The following is a 10,084-nucleotide window of genomic DNA, read 5'->3' on the forward strand; positions in this document are numbered from 1 at the left end:
CTGTCACCCTGTGATTGATGGAGATGCTGCACAGCGCCGCTCCCACCCCTATCGAACGGCAGCTCTACCACCAGCCCCCAAAAATCCACCCCCCCAGTCCCAAAATCCACCCCCAGTTCCCCCAAATCAACCCCCCAGTCCCCCAAAATCCCCTGCAGTCCCCCAAATCAACCCCCCAGTCCCCCAAAATCCCCCCAGTCCCCAAAATCCACCCCCAGTCCCCTCAAAATCAACCCACCAGTCCCCAAAATCCCCCCTCAGTCCCCCAAAATCCCCCCCCAGTTCCCAAATCCCCCCAGTCCCCCAACATCCACCCCCCAGTCCCCCCAAATCCCCCCCAGTCCCCCAACATCCACCCCCCAGTCCCCGAAAATCCCCCCCAGTTCCCCCAAATCCCCCCTCAGTCCCCCAAAATCCATCCCCAATCCCCCAAAATCCCCCCCAGTTCCCAAATCCCCCCTCAGTCCCCAAAATCCACCCCCAGTCCCCCAAAATCCCCCCCAGTTCCCAAATCCCCCCTCAGTCCCCAAAATCCACCCCCAGTCCCCCAAAATCCCCCCCAGTTCCCAAATCCCCCCTCAGTCCCCAAAATCCCCCCCAGTCCCCCAAAATCCCCCCCCAGTTCCCCAACATCCACCCCCAGTCCCCCAAAATCCCCCCCCAGCCCCCAAAATCCCCCCCATTACCCCCCCACCCCTTAGGCACCCCCTGCTGCCCCCCCATCACGCCCCCATTTCCCCCTCACATTCCCCATTCCTCCCAACGCCTCCCACTGCCCCACATCCTCCAGCTCCCCCCATCCCCAAAGCCCCCCCCAGTCCCCCAAATCCCCCCCAGTCCCCACCAAATCCCCCCCAGTCCCCCCAAAATCCCCCCCAGTCCCCCAAATCCATCCCCAATCCCCTTAAATCCCCCCCAGTCCCCCCAAAATCCCCCCTCAGTCCCCCCAATCCCCCCCCAGTCCCCCAAATACCCCCCCAGTTCCCAAATCCCCCCCCAGTCCCCCAAATCCCCCCCCAGTCCCCCAAAATCCCCTGCAGTCCCCCAAAATCCCCCCCCAGTCCCCCATATCCCCCACCCAGTCCCCCAAAATCCCCCCCCAGACCCCAAAATCCCCCACCCTTAGGCACCCCCTGCTGCCCCCCATCACGCCCCCATTTCCCCCTCACATTCCCCATTCCTCCCAACGCCTCCCACTGCCCCACATCCTCCAGCCCCCCCATCCCCAAATCCCCCCCCAGTCCCCCAAATCCCCCCCCAGTCCCCCAAAATCCCCCCCAGTCCCCCCAAAATCGACCCCCAGTCCCCCAAATCCCCCCAGTCCCCCAAAATCCCCCCCCAGTCCCAAATCCCCCCAGCCACAAAGTCAACCACCCCTCCCCCCAATCCCCCCCAGTCCCCCAAAATCCCCCCCCAGTCCCCCCAATCCCCCCCAGTCCCCTCAAAATCCCCCCCAGTCCCCCATATCCCCCCCCAGCCCCCCAAATCCCCCCATTACCCCCCCCAACCCCTTAGGCACCCCCTGCTGCCCCCCATCACGCCCCATTTCCCCCTCACATTCCCCATTCCTCCCAACGCCTCCCACTGCCCCACATCCTCCAGCCCCCCCCCCACCCCAACCCCCCCCCCCAATCCCAGCACACCCCCCCCATACCGGCACGTATTCCTCCAACCTCCCCTGCGGGAAAACTCCGTACAGCCGCGGCCCCAGCGCCCGCTCAGCCAGGATGGCAAACATGACGCTCTCCAACACCAGGGAATCCACGCCCTGCGGGGGGGGGCACGGCGTAGGGGGGGGGGCAGAAGGGCCGGAGGGGGTCCGGGGGGGTCGGAGGGGGGCTCACCTGTAGGATGGCCCCGTAGACGCGCAGCAGAACCTGGCGGGGTTCGTCCCCAACGCTGCGCACGTGGTCGGGCAGAGAGCATTTGAAGAGCAGATTGCTGAGACCACCGCTGGGGGGGGACACGGATGGTGGGGGTCAAGGGGGGGGCGGGGGGGTGGGGGCAGTGGGAGATGTTGGGAGGAGTGGGGAATGTGAGGGGGAAAGGGGGGGGATGGGGGGCAGCAGGGGGTGCCTAAGGGTGGGGGAGGGGGGGGTAATGGGGCACCCAGGGGTGGCGTGGGGGGGCATCGGGGGGCACCCAGGGGACAGAATGGGGGGACATGGGGGCACCCAGGGGACACAATGGGGGGAGAGCAGGGGGCACCAGGGGACACAATGGGGGGACATCGGGGGCACCCAGGGGACACAATGGGGGGAGAGCAGGGGGCACCAGGGGACACAATGGGGGGACATCGGGGGCACCCAGGGGACACAATGGGGGGAGAGCAGGGGCACCCAAGGGACACAATGGGGGGACATCGGGGGGCACCCAGGGGACAAATGGGGGGACATCGGGGGGCACCCAGGGGACACAATGGGGGGACATCGGGGGGCACCTAGGGGACACAATGGGGGGACACTGAGGGGCACCCAGGGGACACAATGGGGGGACATCGGGGGGCACCCAGGGGACACAATGGGGGGACATCGGGGGCACCCAGGGGACACAATGGGGGGAGAGCGGGGGGCATCCAGGGGACACAATGGGGGGAGAGCGGGGGCACCCAGGGGACAAAAAGGGGGGACACTGAGGGGCACCCAGGGGCGGCGTGGGGGGCACCGGGGGCACCCAGGGGACACAATGGGGGGACATCAGGGGGCACCCAGGGGACACAATGGGGGGACATCGGGGGGCACCCAGGGGACAAATGGGGGGACACTGAGGGGCACCCAGGAGCGGCGTGGGGGGGCACCGGGGGCGGCACGGGGAAGGACAGCGGCGGCACTGCGGCCACGGGGAGAGCTGGGAGGGCGGAACCGGGACACCGGGCGGAACCGGGACACCGGGCGGTACCGGGACACCGGGCGGAACCGGGACACCGGGCGGTACCGGGACACCGGGCTGAACCGGAACACGGGGCGGAACCGGTACACCGGGCGGAACCGGGACACCGGGCGGAACCGGTACACCGGGCGGAACCGGGACACCGGGCGGAACCGGGACGGGACGAGGTCGGACCCCGCGCCGCCCGCCGTACCTGACGGGCGCAATGGCGAACTCGTCGGGGCCGATGAGCTTCCAGGATCCGGCCAGGAACTCACGGCACCAGGCGTAGGCCTGCAGCCGGGTGGCGGCGGGAACGGCACCGGTACCGGCTCCAGCCACGGCTACCGGCACCGGTGCGGCCATCCCAGCGCCGCCGCGCCCCGCCGCCATGGCGCCGCGCCGCGCCCCGCCCCCCGGAGCCGCTCGGCGACACCCGTTGGTCAGCCGAGAGGGGGCGGGGATCCGCCGGACCAATGGGAGAAGGGAGAGGAAGTGACGCGATGAGGCGGCGCCGTGACGCCCTTCGGCGCGGAACGCAAGGCGAGGCTGAGGGAGGCGGCGGCGGCGCTCATTGGCCAGCAGAGGGGGCGGGGAGGAGGCTGGCCAATGGGAGAGGAAAGCGGATGTGACGAAATCAGGAGGCGCCGCGATGCGCCGCAACGTGGAGCTGAAGGCGCGGCTGCGGGATGTGGCGGCGGTGCGGGGCGCGGCCGAGCGGCTGAGTGGAGCGGGGGGGCGAGTGCTGCACCAAGAGGATTGCTTCTTCGTCGTGCCGCGGGGGCGGCTCAAGCTGCGGCGCGGCGCGGTGCGGGACCGGGAACGGGACCGGGGAGCGGGACCGGGGAGCTGGACCGGGGAGCTGGACCGGGAACGGGACCCGGGAACGGGACCCGGGAGCTGGACCGGGGAACGGGACCGGGAACGGGACCGGGGAGCTGGACCGGGGAGCTGGACCGGGAGCGGGACCGGGGAGCGGGACCGGGGAGCTGGACCGGGGAGCGGGACCGGGGAGCTGGACCGGGGACGGGACCGGGGAGCGGGACCGGGAGCTGGACGGGAGCGGGACCGGGGAACGGGACCGGGGAGCTGGACCGGGGAACGGGACCGGGGAGCTGGACCGGGGAGCTGGACCGGGGAGCTGGACCGGGGAGCTGGACCGGGGAACGGGACCGGGGAGCTGGACCGGGGAGCGGGACCGGGGAGCTGGACCGGGGAGCTGGACCGGGGAGCGGGACCGGGGAACGGGACCGGGGAGCTGGACCGGGGAACGGGACCGGGGAGCTGGACCGGGGAGCTGGACCGGGGAGCTGGACCGGGGAGATGGACCGGGGAACGGGACCGGGAACGAGACCGGGGAGCGGGACCGGGGATGGGAGCGGAGCTGGAGTCCGAAGGTCGGGATCGAGGTTCATCGCGGGGTGATGGGGCGGAGCCGGGGGTTTGGGGTTGGACAGAGGGACATCGGCTGGGACCGGGAATGGAAGGGGGGAGCAAAATCGGGAGTAGGGAGGATAGGGGCTGGGAAACAGAATCGGGATTGGAGGCCTGGGAATGGGAGCCTCTGGTTCTGGGAGCCAGAGGTGCCAGAATGTGGGGGTGGGACCTGGGGGTGTCGGGGTGGGACCTGGGGTGTGGAAGCAGCAGAGCTGGAGAAGTGGGGATGGGATGGGATTTGGGGGTGCTGGGAGGGCTGGGACACAACAGGGATTTGGGGACGGGAGGTTTTGGGGTGCTGGGATTGGGATCCTATGGTTCTGGGAGCCAGAGGTGCCAGAATGTGGGGATGGGATCTGGGGGTGTCGGGGTGGGACCCCAGGGGTGTGGAAGCAGCAGAGGGCTGGGAATGGAGGAGTGGGGATGTGGGGGTGGGATCTGGACGCTGGGAGGGGTGGGACGCAACAGGGATGTGGGGACGGGAGGTTTTGGGGTGCTGGGATTGGAGGGTTGGGAATGGGAGCCTCTGGTTCTGGAAGCCAGAGGTGCCAGAATGTGGGGGTGGGATCTGGGGGTGTCGGGGTGGGACCCCACAGAAGTGGAGGGAGGGGGGGACGTGGGATGGGATGGAATTTGGTGCTGGGAGGGATGGGGCACAACAGGGGTATGGGGATGGGAGGTTTTGGGGTGCTGGGATTGGAGGCTGGGAATGGGAGCCTCTGGTTCTGGAAGCCAGAGGTGCCAGAATGTGGGGGTGGGATCTGGGGGTGTCGGGGTGGGACCCCAGGGGTGTGGAAGCAGCAGAACTGGAGGGGTGGGGACGTGGGGTGGGACGGGACGGGATGTGGGGTGTGGGATGGGTTGGGACGTGGGATGGGATGTGGGACGGGACGGGACGTGGGATGGGATGGGACGTGGGACGGAACATGGGACGTGGGACGGAACGGAACGTGGGACGTGGGACGGGACGGGATGTGGGATGGGACGGGATGGGGTGGGGTGGGATGTGGGATGGGCCGTGGGACGGGATGGGACGGGACGTGGGACGGGATGTGGGATGGGACGGGATGGGATGGGGTGGGACGTGGGATGGGCCGTGGGACGGGATGGGACGGGACGTGGGACGGGACGTGGGACGGGACGTGGGACGGGACGTGGGACGGGACGTGGGATGGGACGGGACGTGGGACGGGACGTGGGATGGGACGGGACGTGGGATGGGACGGGACGTGGGACGGGACGTGGGACGGGACGTGGGACGGGACGTGGGATGGGACGGGACGTGGGACGGGACGTGGGATGGGACGGGACGTGGGACGGGACGGGACGTGGGACGGGACGGGACGTGGGATGGGACGGGATGTGGGACGGGACGGGACGTGGGACGGGACGGGACGTGGGATGGACGGGATGTGGGATGGGACGGGACGTGGGACGGGACGGGACGTGGGATGGACGGGATGTGGGACGGGACGGGACGTGGGACGGGACGGGACGTGGACGGGACGGGATGTGGGATGGGACGGGACGTGGGACGGGACGGGACGTGGGACGGGACGGGACGTGGGATGGGACGGGATGTGGGACGGGACGTGGGACGGGACGGGACGTGGGACGGGACGGGACGTGGGACGGGATGTGGGATGGGACGGGATGTGGGATGGGACGGGACGTGGGACGGGATGTGGGATGGGATGGGATGTGGGACGGGATGGCAGCAGGTCCGGGGTTCTGCCCTGAGCCCCGCGCTGCCCGCAGGACGGTGGGGGGGAGCTGATTTTCTACGAGCGTCCCGACGCCGCCGGCCCCAAACTGTCCCAGTTCAGCATCACCCCCACGGCTGACCCGGATGGGCTGGAGGTGAGTGGAGGCTGGGGCTGCCCCCCGTCCCCATTCCCCCCTCAAACTCCCCCCCACGAGCTGGGATCTCACGGCTGCCCCGCAGGCGGTGCTGAGGCGGGCGCTGGGAGTGCTGGGCGCGGTGAGGAAGCAGAGGCTGCTTTATTTGGTGGGACAGACCCGAGTGCACCTGGACAGCGTGGAGGGTCTGGGAGACTTCCTGGAGCTGGAGGTGAGCGTGGCGCAGCCGGGTCGGGAGGCGGAGGGTGGAGGGAGGGGAGGGGGGGGGCACACCGTGACCCGGCTCCCCCCTCCCCATATCGGCCCTCCGCAGGTGGTGCTGAGCGAGGGGCAGAGCCTGGAGCACGGTGAGCGTTTGGCCCACGAGCTGATGGCAGAGCTGGGGGTGAGGGACGAGGATCTGGTGAGCGGGGCGTACCTGGATCTGCTGCGGGCCGGGGGGGCCGGGGGGTCGGGGCTGCGGGGCCGGAGCTGAGCTGAGCTCCCCCTGCTGGGCTCCCCCTGCTGGGCTCCCCCTGCTGAGCTCCCCCTGCTGGCAGGGCGGTGCGCTGCAGCTGCCCAATAAAGCTCTACCAGATGCCATCTGTGTCCCCACGCTGATGTCACGTCGGAACCGGGCTGGGGGAGGGGGGGGGGGGAGGGGGTGGACTTAGACTTGGGGGAGGGCAGGGGGGTGGCACAGCTGTGGATGGAGCTGCGGTGATCCCTCCTGGCGGCGCTCAGCCCTAAGCCAGGATTAGTCCCGTCTCCCCCGCCTCCCCCCGGTGTGTGACCGTGCTCTGGGGGGGTGAGGGGGGGTCCAGGCTGTGGCAGCAGCTGTGTCAACTCCCCCCCCCTAGCCTCCCCCCCCCCCGGATCCCATCTGGCTGCTGAGGGCTCATGGCGAGCCTTTATGGGACACAACCCCCCCGACCACAATCCCTGCTTTCCTGAGCCCCACAGTGCGGGGATGGAGGTGCTGAGCTGGCTGGGGGGGGGAGGAGGGGTGTCTGCACGGACCCCCCCCCCCCCCTCCCCACATCCCCATTCCTCCATTCCCAGCATTCTGCTGGTTCCACACCCCAGGGGTCTCACCCCAACACCCCCCAGGTTCCATCCCCACATTCTCGCACCTCTGGGTTGTGGAACCAGAGGCTCCCATTCCCAGCACCCCAAAACCTTCCGTCCCCACATCCCTGTTGTGTCCCATCCTTCCCAGCACCCCCAAATTCCATCCCATCCCCACATCCCCATTCTTTCAGTTCTGCTGGTTCCACCCCCCAGGTTCCATCCCCACATTCTGGCACCTCTGGGTCCTGGAAGCACCACGGCCCCATTCCCAGTTCTCCAATCCCAGCACCCCAAAACCTCCCATCCCCACATCCCTGTTGTGTCCCAGCACCCCCAAATCTCATCCCCATATCCCCACCCCTCCAGTTCCGCTGCTTTCACACCCCTGGGGTCCCACCCCAGCACCCCCAGATCCCACCCCCACATTCTGGCACCTTTGGCTTCCAGAACCAGAGGCTCCCATTCCCAACCCTCCAATCCCAGCACCCCAAAACCTCCCGTCCCCATACCCCTGTTGTGCCCCATCCCTCCCAGCACCAAATTCCATCCCATCCCACGTCCCCCCCCCTCCACTTCTGTGGGGTTCCACCCCGACACCCCCAGATCCCACCCCCACATTCTGGCACCTCTGGCTTCCAGAACCAGAGGCTCCCATTCCCAGCCTCCAATCCCAGCACCCCAAAACCTCCCGTCCCCACATCCCTGTTGCGTCCCAGCCCTCCCAGCATCCAGATCCCACCCCCACATCCCCACTTCTCCATTCCCATCCCTCTGCTGCTTCCACACCCCCAGGTTCCACCCCGACACCCCCAGATCCCATCCCCACATTCTGGCACCTCTGGCTCCCAGAACCATAGGATCCCGATCCCAGCACCCCCAAAACCTCCCGTCCCCAAATCCCTGTTGTGTCCCAGCCCTCCCAGCACCCCCAAATTCCATCCCATCCCCACATCCCCATTCTTTCAGTTCTGCTGCTTCCACACCCCCAGGTCCCACCCCGACACCCCCAGGTTCCACCCCCATTCTGGCACCTCTGGCTCCCAGATCCATAGGATCCCAATCCCAGCACCCCAAAACCTCCCGTCCCCACATCCCTGTTGTGTCCCAGCCCCCCAGCTCCCTTCCCCACATCCCCCACGAGGGCAGCTTTCCTCTCTGCCCTGCAGGCAGCAGGGATGGATCCCAAAGCTGCCCATCGTGGCTCTGGCTGTGCTGCAGGAATCACTGAGCCCTGCTGTGAGCTGCAAAGGTCGCTGCTGTGTGAGGACCCCCCCCTGCTTTCCCCCCCCCCCGGCCCTGCGTGGCCCCCATTGACGGCAGGAGGGTGGGCAGAGAGGGGGCTGGGCAGCGCTGGAGCTCCTCTGCTACGTGGGGAGGGGACGGGGTTTGGAGTGGGGGTTGAGCTGGGTGGTCCAGCGCCCAGCACCCCCCCCCCCCTCCCCAGCTTCACCCAGCATCCCTCCCCCCCGAATTGACCCAGCATCACCTCCTGGAGTGGCCCAGCACCCCCCCAGGTTTACCCAGCAACCCCCCCCCCCCCCCTGCGTTGGCCCCGTGGTGCTGGGGGTCCTTAGGGAGCCCAGAGGGGCGGCAGCACCGGGACCCTCCCCCCCTCCCCTCAATTCTTTCCACGACACATGGGTCGCCCCCCCCCCCCCCCCCCCCTCCAGTCCCCCCCCCCTTCTGCTCCTCTCAGCCTCTGCTGGGATCCTGGGCTGCTCTGAAGTGGGGAGGTTGGTGGCCCTGCCTGTGGCGGGGGGTTGGAGCTTCGTGATCCTTGAGGCCCCTTCCAACCCGGGCCTTTCTGTGATTCTGTGACCCCCCCCCCCTCGCTGTGCTCCATGCTCACACCCTCAGCAGTGCCCCTCAGATCCCCCCCCCATCCTTGGGGACCCCCAGCGCACAAATCTCCCCTTTGTGTCCCACTCCGTGCCCCAAACGTTGTAACCCCATAAGGCACCAATTGCCCCCCCCTCACCTTCCCCTTCCCCCCCGGCGCCTTCCTGTCCTACATCTCAGGACCCCCCCCCCATTTCTCTCTACCTCTGAGCCCCATGGGGCACATTAAGGCTCACGGATCTCCCTCCCAGCCCCCCCCCCCATTTCACCCTGCCCCCAACACACGGGAGCCCCGAAGCCTCCTGAGCGCCCCAAATCGAGCTGTGCTGTCAGCTGCGCCCCCCACCGACCCCCAGATGCCCCCCAACTGCGCTCCGACCCCAAACACGGACCTGCTGCCCCCGCAGCCCCGTCGTGTCGCCATCTGCACCCCCCCCCTTCCCCCCCCCATCTCCTCCCGTCCCTCCCGTCGTGCTCTGACCCCCGCACGGAGGCCTTCACCCACGTTTTGGGGACGGACTTTTGCCTGCAGTGGCACGTGGGGGTCCATCCCAGTGTCACCAGGGGGTCCCGATGGCATGGGCCCAGTGTCACGCCGGTGTCACGTTGGTGTCCCAATGGCACATGGGTGGCACGCGGGGGTCCCAGTGGCACATTGGGGTCCCCACGTGCTGCGGCTCCACCTCCAGAGCCCCTCTGTATTGACGTGACCCGACCCAGCGGAACCAAACGGACCCATCAGACCCCCTCGGACCCCTCACCGGGACCTCGATCCCGAGCGGTAACCACGGGGTGGGGCGGTTCCGGATCTCCGGGACCGGATCCGGCGGTTCCGGTGCGGGATTCCGTCGTTCGGTCCCGACCTCGGGCCGATGGGCGCCGAGTTTCAGCACCTCGGGGCGGACAGCTCCGCCGCCCCCGCTCCGCTCTGCGCCCCCCCCCCGCCGCCCCCCCCATATCCGACCCCCCCCCTTGCAGCCCCCTCCCCTCCCGTGTTCCCCCCCGCCCCCCCCTTGCAGCCCCCTCCCCT

General features: G+C 68.7%; 1 protein-coding gene and 1 long non-coding RNA gene across 2 annotated transcripts; one reads left to right on the forward strand and one right to left on the reverse strand.

The window, feature by feature from the left end:
* The first annotated feature begins 3,483 nt into the window (after positions 1-3,483).
* LOC146545143 (uncharacterized) lies at positions 3,484-6,747 on the forward strand. Its single transcript, XM_085233063.1, has 4 exons — positions 3,484-3,676; positions 6,064-6,165; positions 6,251-6,376; positions 6,479-6,747. Exons 1-4 carry the CDS (start codon positions 3,521-3,523, stop codon positions 6,638-6,640), a joined length of 546 nt encoding a protein of 181 aa, XP_085089189.1. The 5' UTR covers positions 3,484-3,520; the 3' UTR covers positions 6,641-6,747.
* LOC146545144 (uncharacterized) lies at positions 6,290-10,014 on the reverse strand. The gene is made up of 2 exons (XR_014885555.1): positions 9,816-10,014; positions 6,290-6,783 (listed from the first exon to the last, which is right to left on the reverse strand). It is a non-coding gene; the product is annotated as an uncharacterized LOC146545144 (long non-coding RNA).
* Positions 10,015-10,084: the final 70 nt, after the last annotated feature.

Source organism: Meleagris gallopavo, chromosome 1 (genome assembly GCF_905368555.1).
Source record: "Meleagris gallopavo chromosome 1, MGAL_WU_HG_1.1, whole genome shotgun sequence".
Taxonomy (NCBI): domain Eukaryota; kingdom Metazoa; phylum Chordata; class Aves; order Galliformes; family Phasianidae; genus Meleagris; species Meleagris gallopavo.

Coding starts and splice junctions, on each gene's coding strand:
- LOC146545143 (XM_085233063.1), top strand. CDS start 3,521: ATGCGCCGCAACGTGGAGCTGAAGGCGCGGCTGCGGGATGTGGCGGCG. Junction 3,677..6,063: donor TCAAGCTGCGGCGCGGCGCG/GTGCGGGACCGG, acceptor CGCTGCCCGCAG/GACGGTGGGGGGGAGCTGAT. Junction 6,377..6,478: donor GAGACTTCCTGGAGCTGGAG/GTGAGCGTGGCG, acceptor GGCCCTCCGCAG/GTGGTGCTGAGCGAGGGGCA.